Below are 17,347 nucleotides of genomic sequence, written 5' to 3' on the forward strand. Positions count from 1 at the left end.
GATCCAGCCTAATTTTTTTGCAAGAAACTTCTAGATTCAAATCCTGATCATTAGTTCCTTGGTAGAGACATACTTTGAGAGTATTTCTTATTTCATATTCAACTTGGATTTTAAAATCATCTGCTGCCCACTTTATCAGACATCTAGAACCTCTAAAAGAATTTCAAAAACATGGACATCATATTTAGTGCTTTCCCAGTGCTTTAAGTCCCTTTAGGTTCTATCAACTACTGTGTAAAGAGAAATTCTTGGCGCAGTGTTGTTCGGCTCGGCAGTTTAGCCATGCCCATATCAGTCACTCAAAGCAGAATAGCATGTCATTGGCTGTTGGAAGATTCCTGACAAGGAAGCAGCTATTTTCTCCAACATGCTGTCTAAACAAAACCCAAAGAGCGAAAAACAGGCAGGCTTGCTTGAGAAAACAGAGATTCACGAACTGACCTGGTACAGGGGAAGAAAATGAAATTTTCTACTCTGAAATCAGAGCTAAGCAGCAACGTCAGCATCAGAGAATTTGCAAGTGGTGAGGCCTCCAGGCCATGCTTTTAAGAACCTCCTGTCCTGTCTCCCACGGCCGTGATCTGTCAACTCCCTGACCACTTTCTCATTCTGGTTTGCGCCATTAGGTCTGCATCGTGCAGAAGAATGATACTAAGAAGATGTATGCAATGAAATACATGAACAAACAAAAGTGCGTGGAGCGCAATGAAGTGAGAAATGTCTTCAAGGAACTCCAGATCATGCAGGGTCTGGAGCATCCTTTCCTGGTTAATTTGTGGTAAGTGTTTTACGGGATTCTGAATGGAGTCATTCCTACCTTCACCCCCAAACATTGTTCCCTAAATCCATCTTGATTTCCAGGTGTGCGTTTGCAAAATCTTCGGTAGGCTCTTCCTCAAGGGCTTTGGTTCTCCTTGATTTCTTTGGCTTTAAATGAAACAAATTGTTGTTTTATTGTCACGAATAAATACTGCTTGTTTTGTTTTTGTTTTTGTTTTTGTTTTTTGTCACAGTTCCCCTGGTCCTTGAGGACCATATATTTTTTAAAACACGGCAGCTAAATTGGCTGACAAAGAATGAGTTTAGGTGTCTTGTCATTTGTTAGATAATGTTTCCCCCATTAATTGTGGGGTAGGGACATTGGGTACTAAGTAGGTCATCAACTGCTGAGGGGAGGTTGATCTTGAGAACTTGTACAAAAAAGCACTTGCTCTCTCCAGTGACTGGCAGTAGACATGGATTCCTTGTAGCGTCCTTCTGGAGTGGCCACCTACATATACCTGGGAGTTGGAAAAGGACACGTGCTGCCTTTCTCACCAAATAGCTTCTAACAGAGCTGGAGCTAACTCAGATCAGTGGCTAGACATTAGGTAACTGTGATCTCCTCCCAAAGTCAGGATCATAATCCAAGGCTTAGAAAATGGCTAGAAGCTAGCTGTGTCTCTTACTCCCTGCTCTTTTCTTACGCGTGGAGGTCTGTATGTGGCTCTCTCATTTTCCTCTACACTTTAATGCATCCATTATGTTAAGGGCCTATTCTTAAAGCTAATTCAGTGTGACTGTTACTTAAATATGCATACCAAGCAGTTTCTACTCGAAAAGCAAAAAAAAAAAAAAAAGAAAAAAGAAAGAAAGAAAGTCTTTATTCAGAGAATACTAATGGAAAAATAATTGGAATGTCACTGTGTAAGTTTAGGGACATTTCTCTGGAGGAGTTAATGCATACAACCTGTCTCCCTCCATCCTTAATTAATACAGTTCACTTAATATACACTTTGCTCCAAGACTGCACACCATAGTTGAAAAGATGGTTCTGTGTGACCTGGAAATGGGTCCCTTTGGTTCGTGCCCTCCTCAGACACAGTGGAGTCTAATTCTGGCCCACTCTCGGCGTCTTTAATCAGTAGCTCAGAGTGGCCTGTTCACAGTGCTGCCACGCAGCGTTACATGGATATAGCTCTTTCTTCCCCACATTTAGCAATCACCAGATTGCCTTTTTCCCCCTCTCTCCACCCTGACAATGACGAGGTGCTCTCAATTCACATCCTCCCTTTGTTCAAAGTCACATTTTCCTTCTTCCAAAGTTCAGCCAACTAATTCTCTCCTTTTAAGACCAGGAACCCTTCAAAAGGACATAGCATTTCCCCCTTTCTTGCCGGTCCCTCATCACTGAATAAGCAAAATGGATTTCAGTCCCTTCCCATTTTTATTTATTCTATTTTTTTGTGAGGTGGGTGTTAGGAGACTTGAAGCTGGCCAAAGTTTACTGATTTTGCCATTTGCTAACTTGGTGTTAATGGAGGCAACACTCTGTCCTCCATGCATGCGGACTTGGTGATAACATGACATAGAGCCTAGCCTTCCCTCTCACACCGAACCTCACAGGACAGTGGACACCATTAATAGTGATGGAGGAGAGAGAAGAAATCTGTCCCACCTTAATTCTAGTACCACATTCAGAACTGTAAACTGAGGGGGGGCATCCTTCAAGTATAGCAGAAAACTTTCAGTCTTTCAAATCCTGAGATAAAAATTGTCAGAAAGCATATTTATTCCAAGGCTTTCTGCCTTAGTAAGTACAACATAGGAAATGTAAGTGACTCTCCAACTATTAAGCACCTTGTGATACTTCTGGAGGTGGGACCTGTGAGCAATACTCATCATTTTTTGTAAGATTTATTTATTTGATAGAGCACAAGCAGGTGAAGAAGGAGAGGGAGGGAAGAGGAGGAAGCCGACTCCCCACTGAGCAGGGAGCCTAATGCAGGGCTCGATCCCAGGACCCTGAGATCATGACCTGAGCTGAAGGCAGGCGCATAAGTGACTGAGCCACCCAGGCGCCCCTGTCTTTATCATTTTTAAGTCACATGGTTATAAGACGGGGTTAATGTGTGTAACTTGGGGGTTGTTTTTATGAACAAAATGAGATACAGTGCTATGCCCAGCACAGAGCAGACATAATATAAATGGGAGTTCTTTCCCTTCCTTGCTCCATGAACGTGTAGCATTCTGAACATGTCCGTCACTCTGCTGGGCCACTGTGGGCTATGCCAGACACAAATTCCGGAGGTGCTCAGCCTGAAAACATCACAGGAAGTTATGTAAATGGTGGGGGAGGGCCAAGTCTTCAACTCATTCTCTGTAAGAGCTCATGTTTGTTTTGATTTCCACCCTCATTCTGCAAATCAAAGAACAAAGATTCAGAGATTCCCCCATTATGTACAATTTAATCAGCATTTTGTGTCTTAGGTTTCACTCGTTTTATCTTTACATCCCCAAAGCTTCAGGAGCCAATTTTCTTAAGAAGCACCATATGATTAATAATGTAACAGCAATCCTTTTTAATGCCTGTGTACCCCTTGTGTACTCTGTTGTACTGGTAAGCTACGTAGGCCTCTCAATATTGCTTTCAGTAGTCTTCTTGTGGATACTCAAAATGCTGCTAACCCCTAAGGATGTGTTCAGAAAATTCTGGTTTTCAGGCTGAGGAAAAACACAAACTGTTTCTTTTAAGCAGGTTTTACACGAATGTTAAGAAGTTGGTGTGTGTGTGTGTGTAGAGGTATAACTACATACATATGTGATATGTGAAAACTATACACATGGCAGTCAACTTGAAGAACAGAAAAATCACATAGAAAAATGAAAATTCTCCAATAATGCTACCACCTTGAAACAACCACTTCCAACATGTTGGTGTGTACTTGCCAGAAAATGTCTGCATCTGGTTTTCTGCTTTTAATCATGCATTAGCCCCATTCATTCTCTCATTCATGGATATATTTACCGAGCAACACAAACAAGGTAGAATTAGTGTTGCCGGATAAAATACAGGACGCCCAGTTAGATTTGAATTTTAGAAAAATAACCAGTCATTTTTAGGATATGTCCCAAATATTACACAGCACCTATTTTATCTGAAAATTATTCATTTTCCAAATTTCTAATGTAAGTGGGCACCTTGTATTTTTATTTAGTAAATTTGGCAAACCTAATTGTAACACAAACTTAGAATAGGGGGATGCAGTGGTGAGCAGTAGTGGACAGAGCCCCTGATCGACCCCATATTTCCAGTAACTGTGAGAGGCTCATATTAATCAAAGGATATAATAAATGTATCCACTCTGAGAAGTGCATGAAGGACTAAGTAGAACAGGAGTGAGTGTGTGTGTGTGTGTGTGTGTGTGTGTGTGTGTGTGTGTGTGTGTCCTTGTCTGGGGCAGCAGAATTAAGGGTGAAAACACATTTTGAGTTAAAATTCAACCTTCCCAGCCTCCGCAGACCTGACCCCACTCGGGAACACAGTGGTCGGATGTAGGCTGCGTTATAAGGCGAAGGCTGCCTGACAGGGCTGGCGTCCAGGAAAAGCAAATAAAATCTTCCTGCGAGTCCCTCCCTGAGGGCTGCTCACAAAGCCCTGGCAGCCCAGAGCCTGCAAACAAATGGGCCCCAGTGCTGCCCAGCAGAGCCCTGTTCCCCAGGTAGCTTTTGTCAGTTGAGACTAAGCCGTTAGCTGCACAAGCTCCGCTCCCTCGGGGCACCACGCTGCCCTCTCCCTTGTCTCTTGTTCTGGGAACAGAAGGGGCCCATGTGTGGTTTCAGGAAATGAGAAGACAAGACCGTCTGTTTTAAGTGGAAAGGACCACCTGTATCGGGACTATGAAAAGGGGGTCCTGTCAGAGAGCTTAGCATGGCCGAATAAATAGAAATCAACCTCCATTTTTGAGGACTCTGCACCAGTGTTGCTCCACAGAATCAGGAACTGTGAGAACTCAAGGTAGCCTCCAGAGCCACTGAATCAAAAAGAGCTTCCCTGCCAATGGAATTCTGTTACTTAAGAGTTTTGCCTATATTGTCTCATTTACTCATCCTAACGAGTTAGGTGGATAGGGATTATTAGTCCGATTTTACACCAGAGAAACAGAGGCTCAGAGAGGCTGAGTCATTTTCCCAGCGCCACACAGCCAGGAACTGACGGAGCCAGGACTTAAGCCCAGGCATTCTGGCTGCAGAAATCCTGCATTTCCTGCTACACTATCCCATCCCCTATGGACATCTTGTAGGACTCTCTTACAAATTAGGAGGGAAATGTAATTTATTTTCTTTATTGCCTTTTACATCCCACAAGAATACAAAGTCCATGAGGCAGGTATGTTTGTATATTTTGTTTACTGCTCCCACAGTAATGCCTTGTACACACTGTAAGGGTTCAACAATCTCCGCTGAATGAATGAATGAATGAATGAATAATGGAGTTGGTGATGGCACCAGGCTTCAGGTTTTGCTCTTTCCCCAGTCTACCGCTGCCACTTCTGCACACTCACAAACATCCCCTCATTTACTCAGGCCCACTCCAGGTTCTTGGCAGGCCCTGAAGTGAGAGGGACATGAGTTTGAATCCTTGCTTCACCACTTGGTAACTGTGAATTGACCAAATTACACTATGTATTTGCTTGGCTTCCTCCTCCATAATTGGGGATAACAGCAATACCCAGGGCAGAAGGTATTACTAGGAATAAGAATATATTTATAAAACACCTCACACATAGTAGGTGCTTAATAAATGAGGACTTATGGGGCACCTGGGTGGCTCAGTTGGTTAAACGGCTGCCTTCAGCTCAGGTCATGCTTCTGCTTCTGCTTCTGCCCCTCCCCCTGCTTGTGCGCTCTCTCTCTCTCTCTCTCTCATTCTTTATCACTCTGACAAATAAAATCTTTAAAAAAAATAAATGAGGACTTAAAACAAAAACTCAGTGAGGCCCCACCCCAAATGGAATGTCCCCTCAGCCCCAGAGCAGATTCCTGAGTAGACATGTGCCTGTGCGTGTGAGCTGGCCTGGCCATTACAAAGTCTTTGGGTTTGTTTAAAAAATTAATTAATTTTTTAAAATATAAATACATATTTTTATATGAAATACAGGAATGCAGACATTCTAAAGAAAATGATACCTATATTAATTACATTAGGCAGAAATAACTACCATATTAGATTCCTATGGCCATAAATGACCATAAACTTAGTGGCTTAAAACAACGCGAATTGGAGTGCTTGGGGTTAAAGCTATTTTCACAAAAGCTACTCCTTTTGTCCTGCAAGTTCACAAACAGACAAAACTAATCAGAACAATGATTACCTACGGGATGCAGGGTTTAACGAGATGTAGCGTGTGGGAAACTTTGGGAATGGCTGAAATACTCTGCTTTCATGATTGTGGTGCCCTGTATCAGAGCATAGATTTGCAAATATTCATTAATTCTACGTTTAATATCTGTGCATTTCACTGTAAATAAATTTTACTGATTTCATAGTAGAAGAATATGAAACAACTTAAGAACCACGAACTCAGTATTGTACACTTCTGGAGGTCAGAGAGCGCAAAATCAGTCTCATTCGGCTGAAAGGAAGCTGTCCTCGAGGCTATGTTCCTTCTGGAGGTCTAGGGAAGAATGTTTTCTTACCTTTTCCTGCTTCTCAAGGCTACCTGCATTCCTTGGTTCAAGGCGCCTTCCTCCACCTGCAAAGCCAACCACACAGCTTCTTCCAACCTCTGACTCCAACTCTCTGGCTCTCTCGTCCATCTTTGAAGGGCCCATCTGATTACATTGGGCCTCCCTCTTGACCAAATTCTAGCCAGCTCTTCTGAACCATCTTCTTGCCTAGGCCTCAACCTTGGTCCATAAACACTTGAACAAAACACTAACATCGTTTATTAACAGCTTGGGGCCACATCCCTAGGATGACATTAGCTCCCCTAAACTGCCTGCCTGAGAAAATGCAAGCCTGCCAAGAGAATTTACTGTTTGTTCCAGCTAACACCTGAAGACAGGGCCCCTCTCCGGGCCTCTGTGGGAGGGGAGGGCCCTCACTTTGGTAAGTGCCAGTTAACAAACCCAGATGAGTTTCCCATAGACCAACCCCATTCTGGGCTCTTTGTCACTTTCACCCTGCTGACTCCCAGGTCCTGGCTTGTGCCCTCTCCATCCTCCCCGTCAAACACCCTGTCACTTCTGTACACGTCAAAGCAGGTCACACTATGGGATTCCTGTTACAATAGTATATTATTAACTAAAATCTGCTCTTCTTATCTTAGTGTCCAGCTGTGTTAATCTTAGGAAGAGATGTGATTAAGTTAAGGGTTTTTGGAAGGGGAGGTTATCCTGAATGATCCAGTGCCATCATTGGAAGAAGTTGTCCTTGGGTATGGCCCTGAGGAGCTTGGAAAAGTGGAAAACAAAGGACAGCAGTCCCCAAAGAACTTAGCAGAGAACAGTGTTAATTGTGTGGCCTGTACATAGTAATGGCTGCACACATGGTAACTGACTGACTGATGGTCAGTTCCCTAATGGGAAACTGAGTCTTGATAATGCAGACATTCGCTCATTCATTTACTCATCAATATTGCGAAGAATTCCTTCCTTGCAAACACAGGAAGCTATTAGAAAATTTAGGCTAAAAAGAAGTTCTTTGGGACGACATGCAGTAGCTTACAGCCTCGGACGTACAGCTGAAGAAGCAAGTCTCGAGAAAGCGAGGGACAAAGGCAGTTCTGGGAATCTAGGTAGCAGAAACTAATGGACAGGCACTTACAGCTACCTCAGCTGGGATGAATCAGCTCCCACCAATTTTCTAACCTTGTGCACCGTCTCAAGTTTCAAAGTCCTGGGAGAGAGTCCAGGGGCCTTGCTCAGAAAACATGCCTACCCCTTGGCTAGAAGAAAGAGTAAAATAACTCATGACTCCCAGACTGTTGACCTGAGCCACTTGGTGAATGATTGTGTCATTCACTAAGATGGGGAGATCCAAGGAGGATCAGATTCATTGTGAAAATCAAGAAATCTCTTTTAGCTGTGTTCGTTTTGAGCTGCCTCTTAGGCAGCCAAATAGAGCTGCTACATAGGTGGTAAGTCTAAAGCTCAGAAGAGAAATCCAAGGTCCAAGGAGAAGGCCAACAAAACACAAATATGGGAAAAATTGGCTTGTAGGTGCTATTTAGACCAGGGACTTGAACAGAGCATCTCTGGAGAGAAGTTAAAAAGCTGGAAGAAAAGGGCCAAGGGCTAAAGACCTAGAGCACCCTTATAGTTCTGATAGAGGAGGAAGACTCAGGGAACTAGACAAAGAAGCAACAGCCTGGAAGCTAACCAACAAGCTAGGGGTAGACCAGGCAATGGCGGCATCCTAGAATCTAGAGGCGGTTTCACAAAGGAAGGTATGCAAACCATTGCAAGTGCTGTGGAGAGGTCAGGAATAAGGAGACACCTGATTGCGAAATTGGACTTGGGAAGATACAAATATTGTGACCTTGATAAGAGCCAGGTCCAAATGATAGGACAAAGGATCAAAGAGACAGTCTTGAGGAGAACACAGGAAGCAAGCAACGGTATTTTTGGAGGGTGGGGTGCAAAATGGTTTTGTTGTGTTGTGAGATTCATCCATATTGTCATGGGTAGTGATAATGTATTATCATTTCTCTCTCATATTCCATTGTATGAATATCCCATGACTTATTTATACATCTTTCTACTGATGGATATTTGGGTTATTTCCAGTGTGAGACTCTTATAGTCCTGCTATTAACATTCTTGTTTGTATCATCTGGTATGCAAAAGTCCATATATCTGGGGATGTAAACGCAGGAATTAAGTCATTGGATCCTAGCATTTATGTAGGTTTAGCTGGTATACAGTTTTCCAAAGAAGTTGTACCAGTTTATATGCATATCAGCAATGTCTGAGAATTCAGTTTGCTGTAAAAACCTCACCAACATTGGGTATTGTCAGTTTCTTTACATAGGCATTCCACTAAAAGTATAATGACTTCTCACTGTGGTTTTAATTTGAATTTCCCTGGTGACTTATGAGTTTGGGTACATTTTTATATGATTGTTGGTCATTTGAAATCCTCCTTTATGAAGTGCATAAGTCTTGTACATCTTTCTTATAGTTTCTTTTCCTCATTGGTCCATTTTCGAATATAAATTATTTCCCCTCTGTGACTTACTTTATACTCCACAAAGATGTTATTTTTTTTTAGCCCTCAAAAAGCTTGAATTTAAGTGTGGTATAGTTATCCATCTTTTCCCTTATGGGTATTGCCTTCTGTGTCCTATTTAGGAAATCTTTGCACATAGGAAGATGAAAATATTCCACCCTATTTCCTAGTAGCATTGCTCTTTTAGTTTTTACATGTAGGTCTGTAATCCAGGTTCAAGATTCACTTTTTCCCCATATGGAAATCAAATTAACCCAGCGCCATTCACTGAAAAGTTTCTCCTTTTCTTTTTTTTATATTTTTTTTTAAAGATTTTTATTTATTTACTTGAGAGAGAGAGAATGAGATAGAGAGAGAGAGAGAGCATGAGAGGGGAGAGGGTCAGAGGGAGAAGCGGACTCCCCGCCGAGCAGGGAGCCCGATGCGGGACTCGATCCCGGGACTCCAGGATCATGACCTGAGCCGAAGGCAGTTGCCTAACCAACTGAGCCACCCAGGTGCCCCAAAGTTTCTCCTTTTCTTACTGCACCACATTAACACATTTGCAGAGAGTCAGACTACCAAACGTGTGGATTTGCAGACTTCGTTCTGTTGATCTCCTTGTGTGCATTTACACACGTATCACACTACCTAAATTACTGTAGCTTTCTACCAGTAACAGAATTCAGTAACATAATTCTTCTGAATTATCTTAACTGTAGTTGGCCCTTTGCAATTCCGTATAAATTTCACAATCAGCTTGTTAACTTGATTTTCAAGCTACTGGTATTTGTAGTGGCTTACACTGAAACTAATTCAGAGAGAATTAAGGTCTTTTTAAAATAGTAAGCTTTTCCAATTAATGAATTTTATATATATCTTCCTGTATATTTAGGTATCCCTTAATTTCTCTCTTTGGTCTCACTTTTGAGATCTAGCATATCGATCTTTAGATTTATTCCTAGGTATTTAATATTTTTGATGTGATGACAAATGGTAATTACTTATCCAAATGTTATTCTCTAATAGTTTGTTGCTTGTTGAGCAAAATACAGTTGATTTTTAATATTGACTTTGTGTCCAGTGAACTTGCTAAATTCTCTGATTATTTCTACTGGTTGGCCTGTAGATTATTTTGGATTTTCAATATTTGTAATCATGTTATTAACTAATAATAACAGTTTTACTTTTTCCTTTCCAATGTTGATACCTTTTATATTCATGCTTACTGCATTTGCATTGAGAACATAGTTGAATATGGTAGACGTCCTCGTCTGTTCTGATTTCATGGGGAAGTTTTTCAAGATTTCAAGATTTCATATGATGTTTGCTTTTGGCTCTTTGTAGATATCCCTTATCACAGTAAGAAAGTTTTCCTTCAGTCCTAGTTTGCTGGAAGTTTTTATTATGAATGGGTATTATATTTTGTCAAATGTGTTTTCTTTTTTCTTGAGATTGTTTCTATTATGTGGTGAAGTAAGTTAATGGATTTGCAAATCTTATATTGAGCTTCTTAAAATAAACCCTACTTGGTCCTGTTCTATTAAAATAAATGCTAGTTGGTCATGTTCTATTATCTTTTTTGTACATATCATCAGATAGTGCAATACAGATTTTGAACATTTAGTTTATATATTTTCTTATTTATATATTATGGCTATTTATAAATACGTTATGTATTTTCTTATTTATATATTATTTGTCGATATCATTATTAAATATATTTTTAAATTTTAATTACTAAATATATATGTTTTTTAGATGTACATATGCAAGTTTGAATGCAAAGAGTAGGAGCCCATTGAGAAGAAAGAATCGGTCACGTGGGACAGAATGGGGAGGATTGCCAGAGTGAGCCCCTAAAGGTGGCAAGATGGCTATGGCTAGGGACTCAGGTGATGAGCTGGCCTCAGGGCGAAGTGGGGCAGTGCTTCCACGTACTAGGAGAGAAGGCAGAGTATGTAAGCGCACAGATTCGCAAGCCGGTGGATGTGTTGGTGGGCAGATGAAGGAGTTCTCATGCCAATCCCACCGTGACACATGAGGTCATCAACCGAGAATGAGGAGTGGCATAGTCCAGGAAACTGTGGGGAGAGAAGCTGCTGGGTGAAGGAATGTATGAAACTAATTGAAAATTAGAATAGGATTTTCTATTTTTTTTTAAGGTTTTATTTATTTATTTCAGAGAGAGAGAGAGCAAGAGCAGGCAGGAGAGGGAGAAGTAGGCTCCCCACTGAGCAGGGAGCCCGATGTGGGGCTCCATCCCAGGAACCTGGGATCATCACCTGAGCTGAAGGCTGATGCTTAGCTGACTGAGCCACCCAGGCGCCCTAGAATAGGATTTTCTAAGTATCTATGTGCGACCTGTGGTTATAAATGTAAAGTGAATCCAGTCAGCACAACTTTGTGTTTTTTTCTTCTGAGAGTGCCCGTGATAGATGTTAGTTTGTTGCTGTTTTAATCCAGGTATGTTTAATCAGGACTGAAGTTTAAGTGGGGGAGATATCCTCACCATACCAAAGCTTGACGAATTGAAAAGTCTATTTTCCAGAAGTAGACTTCAGAAGTAGATTGCTGGGGGGTACTTAAGGAAATCATGCATCTGTAGAGTCACTTTCTCAGACAGCTAGTATTTTTGAGGACTTATTTTTGAGGGGGTATGCTCAAATACTGCATACATCATCCTATATATCTTCATATACTAGATTCTATAAAATAGGAATTAGTATTTGTCCCCTTATAAAGATGAGTCAGCTGAAGATGAGAGGTTTGAGTCTTTGCCCAAACCACAAAACCAGAAAGTGATGGTAAATCTGGATTCCAAATCCCACCCTTCCAAATTCTCTAACACCTTCAGTGTTAGCTTATATTTTATTAGAATGTTGCTTATATAGGCATCACAACTTCTAAAACTCTAAAGCCAAACTTTTAAAAATTATATACAACTGTAAAATCAATAAGAATTTTTAAAGAGCCATTTAACCTGATAAACAATAATATTTGTAGTGGAACAAAATCACGTTATAACTGAATATCCTCCAGGTTGAGATAAAACATAATGCTCCTCCCTGCTTCCCTGGAAGAGTTCCAACCACTGGATATCAGAAATAGAGATGGACAGAAAAGCCCCAGGAGATGGGTGTCAGAGGCAGAAATGTCAAAATATGTCTGAAGATGCAGTTGGTCTGGTTAGACTATAACCACTAGTCAGGTGAAGGAAGTGCGGAGCATGACAAATGGCGAGACTAAAAGGAGGGCATGCAGGACACAAGGAAGAATCTCTTTGTTGGGCAGCAGTGCTGGGAAGCCCTCCCCTGACCCTGGAATTCGGAGACTTAGGGAACCTGGTCGGCAAGGAAGCATTTCTGGCTAGACAGGCAGAGGGTAGATCATACCCTGTGCCCAGATGAACTTTTTGTCTCTCCACTTCATCCTCTCTGGAGAAATAGCCAACCCAGATGTGTGACTCAGCGCCTCTTGGACCTCCTAGCAGCCTAGAGACCTCCCCAGCTACTCTCTGGGTGCCTCTCGGACCTCCTAGCAGCCTGGGGACCTCCCCAGCCACTCTCTGGGTGTCTCTCGGACCTCCTAGCAGCCTAGGGACCTCCCCAGCCACTCTCTGGATGCCTCTCGGACCTCCTAGCAGCCTGGAGACCTCCCCAGCCACTCTCTGGGTCACAAGTGGCCGTTTGCGATCCCATCAGTGATCCAAAGTCGTCCCACTCAAATGTCTCTCTGCAGTTGGTCTCTAATTCCCAGGAAGCACAAAAAATTTTAACTTCTAACACTTTTTTCCTCTGGACACCTGGTAAGTTCTATGGGTAAGAGTCTGACTTAATTGTTCTTCATTATCATCGGAGCTTGTGTCTTGGCTTTTGCTTTTATGTAAGTAGCAAGATGGTGTTATTCCCCTTTGTCTGCTTACTGGCTGTGTTATTCTCTGAGGTAACTGTCTCAAGAGATTCTGTAGAAAATAATAATAGCCAAAATTTCCCCAGAGAAGCTTCATAAATAACATCTCCAGAGCCAGTACAGATGAGCTGGCAGATCACAAAATTGCATTCAGATCTTTGTCCAGAGAAAGGTCAGGGCTTGGGGAAAATCAACTACTGCATCAGAACATCGGGAAAACAGTCAGCAAGCTGTTATGTGTGATTTTTAAAAATCACCCAGTCTTTTTCATTGTGTAAATTGTATTTTGCTCATTTTGTTGGAGGCTGTAGTCCATGACTCCAAGCAGGAAGGTACCTGTCTTACATTGTCTAAGGTTTCCTGACCTCTCTCCCCTCCCCTCCCCGCCCCCCCCCCATCAATCAACAGTAGGTCCTCTGTCAGCTTCTATCCTGGTGTCCTGCACTTTTCTTTCACGGCCTCTAGCACATTTTATAACTACATATTTGTCGTACAAATATTTATTTCTATTTCCTCCTGGGTTCCTGGGTTTCCTTCTTTAGCTTCAGCACCTTGTACAAGTAAATATACAATAAATATGTGTAAAATGGCCACTGACTAAACAATTGTTCATTAGGTACCGAGCTATATGCCAGGGGTCGCTGATGGAAACAGAGATGAGAAAACACAAATTTCTCAAATTGTCCAGCCAAATGAGAAATTCAGGCAAAAAAAAAAATTCTAATGGTTATAATGCAATATGATACAATGCAACCATTTACAGCTAAGTTTCTGGAGTGTTCTATAAAGAAATGGCAGACTGCTGGGGAAGTGCAGAGAGGGAAACACAGAGGGTAACATTTAATTTATGTCTGGCTAGAAGAGGTCAGGAAATTCTAAGGTGTAGGGGAGATAAACCCAGACTCTTTAGGTCTCCTGAGATGTACATAGAAGTTTCTTGTGGCTAAAAAGGAAGTTTTCATGAACAATTATTATAACTATTTTAAGGTAGTTCCCTCAAATTCATTCCAACTACTGCTAAAAAGATCTACATAAATTCTCAATTATCCGTGTTGATGAATTTTGGATATGTGGGTGTTTAACCTAAATACACTGTACACACAAGATGGACAAGAGTGGATGAGATCATTTCTGTGTGTTTTGATGAGGGCATGGAAGGTGTGTTTTTCTTCCTCGAAGAACTTTATAAGACTACTTATGAGACCAGGAAAGATCACTTCATAAGTTTCAAATCTTCTTCCTCTACTGCTTGGTTTTTCTGAAGTTGAAAACTTCTGGAAGTTTGATAACACACTCTAGAGAGAGAATATGAAGAAATAGGCTCTCTCATCTATCGCTGCTGAGAACTCAAAATGATAAACACCCTCTGCAGAGATAAATTTGGCAATATAGAGCAAACATTACATAGGCCTTACCCTTTTTTTTAAAAAAAAAATTATCTTAGCAAACCCACTCCTAGCAATTTACCCCGAAGTTGTTCTGTCCAGAATACAAAAAGACATTTGCAAAATTTTTTTCAGTTGCACTATCAGTGAGAGCAAGAAACTGGAAACAACCCAAATGTCCTCCAATAGGCAAAAACTTGATGAAACATGTGCCATCCATAAATGCAACTCTATGCAGCTGAGAGAGGGACTGGGAAATAGCTCTAGCTACTATTAAGGTCTACACTCCAGAATATACTGTTAAGTGGAAAAAGCAATGTGGCCTCAAATTCATCTGCAGATTCTGTACAATCTCTATCAAAATCCCAGTTGGCTTCCTTGCAAAAATTGACAAGCTGACCTGAAAACTTACATAGAAATTTAAAGTATTTGAAATCTAAGAAATTCAAGGGAATTGCTAAAACAGTCTTGAAAAAGAAGAATAAAATTGGAGGGCTCACACTTCACAATTCCAGAACTTACTCCAAATCTTGGTAATCAAGACAGTGTGGTGCTGGCATAAAGTCAGTCATGGGACAGAACTGAGCATCTAAAAATAAACTCACATTTACAGTCAGTTAACTTTTGACCAGGGTGCTAAGACAATTCTGTGGGAAAATGTCTTTCTAACAAATGGTGTCGGGACAACTAGATACCCAAATGCATAGAATGAAGTTGGATCCCTACCTCACATTCTACACAAAAATGAACTCAAAATGGATGGTAGACCTAAATGTAAGAGCTAAGACTATAAAACTCTTTTTAACAAAAATAGGTGTTAATCTTTGTGACCTTAGATTAGGCAATGGTTTCTTGGATAGGACACCAGAAGCACAGTTTACAAAAGGGAAAAAACAGATAAATTAGACCCCATCAAAATGAAAAACATTTGTCCTTCAAAGACAACATCAAGAAAGTGAAAAGACTATCCACAGGATGGGAGAGAATATCTGCAAATTATGTATCTGATAAGGGACTTGCATCTAGAATATATACAGAACTCCTGCAATTCAATAACAAAAAAGAGAAATAACTTGATTTAAAAATGGACAAAGTGTCTAAAGAGATATTTTTTCCAAAGAAGATAAACAAATGACCAATAAGCCCATGAAAATGTGTTCAACATTGCTAGACACTAGGGAAATGCACATTAAAACCAAAATGATATACCACTTCACACTGATTGGAAAGGCTACTGCTTTTTTTAAATAGAAAGTAAAAGGTGTTGGTAAGGTTGTGAAGAAAATGGAGCCATTGGGCATTGCCAGTAGGAATGTAAAATGGTGAAGCCACTGTGGAGTACATTTTGGTGCTTCCTGAAAAAGTTAAATGTAGAATTACCATACAATCCAGGAATTCCACTTCTAAGCATGTACTAAAATAATTGAAAGCAGGGACTCAAACAGTTACTTGTACACCCATGTTCATAGCAACATTATTACAACAATCAAAAGGTAAAAACAAGACATATATCCATCAACAGATGGGTGGATCAACAAAACATGGCATATGCATCCACTTGAATCTTATTCAGCCTAAAACAGAATGAAATTCTGGCACATGCTACAATATGAATGAACCTTGAAAACACTATGGTAAGGGAGATAAGCCAAATACAAAAGGAGAAACATGGTATGATTCCGCTTAGACAAGGTGCCTAGAATACACCAATTCATAGAGACAGAAAATAGAGGTGTGTGGAGAAGGAAGAATGAGGGGTTATTTAATGGGTACAGGGTCTGTATGGGATGAAGAAAAATTCTGGAGTACATAGTGGTGATGTTTGCACAACAGTGTCAATGCATTTAATGTCACTGAAGTATACACTTAAAGAGGTTAAAATGATAAATTTTATACTATATACATTTTACTGCAATAAAAATATTTTCAAAAAAGTTTTAATGAAGAGATGGAGGGATTACAAGAAATAGAGATAGAATCTCGAGTTTTCTCAATATACCTTGTTTTGCAGATTTCACTTTGAAAACATAAATATTTTACATAACTATAAAACAGAATTAAATTTTAAAAAGAATTCCAAAAAATGCAACATAAAATGAAACAAGTTAACCTAAGTATATATCCAGTTTGTGGCATCACCACACAGAAATATTCTATTCCAAGTAACCTTCAAGCAATAACTTTACTGTACATCATTGGTGAAATATAGCTCAATGACAAAAAAGAATAGCAAAAACATCTTAAAGTGTTTGTAGTAATGGTGTTGTAGGAGGTAGTGTTCATGTTGCAATTCTGAGAGTGTTTTTTTATATATGATGGGATAAAGCAAACAACGAAGGATTATTTGGTGAACCCTCCTTGAGAGATCTCAAAATCCCTGAGAACCAAGATTTTCAGTAAGGGAGAAAGGAATCACTGGTATTATACTGATGAGATTAAGAATTTCTGTTGTCTTGAATGTCAATAGAAAGTATCATTAAGATCTTCCAATGTATTTACATTAGGTTACATTTGAGTGTTCCTGTACACATTATACATTGTATCTATACCAAATATCTCCATCTGTTCCTAGCTCTCTCCATTGAAAAGACCTAGTAACAGTGACAACACTTCTATCACTCAAATAGTTTGGAGGAGGAATCCTACGAAATAGCCAGGAATATTTTTTCATATCAGGAGATCAAAAAGCCATCAAAGCCTACTAGGGTTGCATCAAAATAACACATGATCCACTTGACTGTATATCTACTGGCCACAGAATGGGCATCATGAACGGAACATCAATAGGGGGGATAACATCAAAACTGTGAGTTTATTATGTCTAAAAAAAAATAAAACTTGTTGCTTGCTTTCAGAGGCTTCTGTGAAACCAAGTCATTTTGAAAAATGATAAATAAAAGGAAGATGTAAGCATTGGTTTTACCTTTCTTATGTGAACTCTGTGTCAGAGTAACCAAAGAACTGGTCAACCATTTTCACTCTCTAAAAGTACTCCAACTAAAATATAAATTAGAAATGATAGAATTCAAATATCACAACCCCTAAGGAATTCTTGGAGATAGCCATTCAGGAGATTAAT

The 17,347-nt window shown here is 40.3% G+C and overlaps 1 protein-coding gene across 1 annotated transcript in view; it reads left to right on the forward strand.

Moving 5' to 3' along the window:
- Nucleotides 1-17,347, forward strand: part of STK32A (serine/threonine kinase 32A) — a 121,153-nt gene that overhangs the window by 32,201 nt on the left and 71,605 nt on the right. The window contains exon 3 of the mRNA XM_028119126.2: nucleotides 627-778. Within this exon, the coding sequence (XP_027974927.2) occupies nucleotides 627-778 (152 nt within the window). The remainder of the gene's footprint in view (nucleotides 1-626; nucleotides 779-17,347) is intronic.

Source organism: Eumetopias jubatus, unplaced genomic scaffold (genome assembly GCF_037043125.1).
Source record: "Eumetopias jubatus isolate StellerSeaLion01/CBP00866 unplaced genomic scaffold, mEumJub1_p1.0 scaffold_5, whole genome shotgun sequence".
Classification (NCBI taxonomy): domain Eukaryota; kingdom Metazoa; phylum Chordata; class Mammalia; order Carnivora; family Otariidae; genus Eumetopias; species Eumetopias jubatus.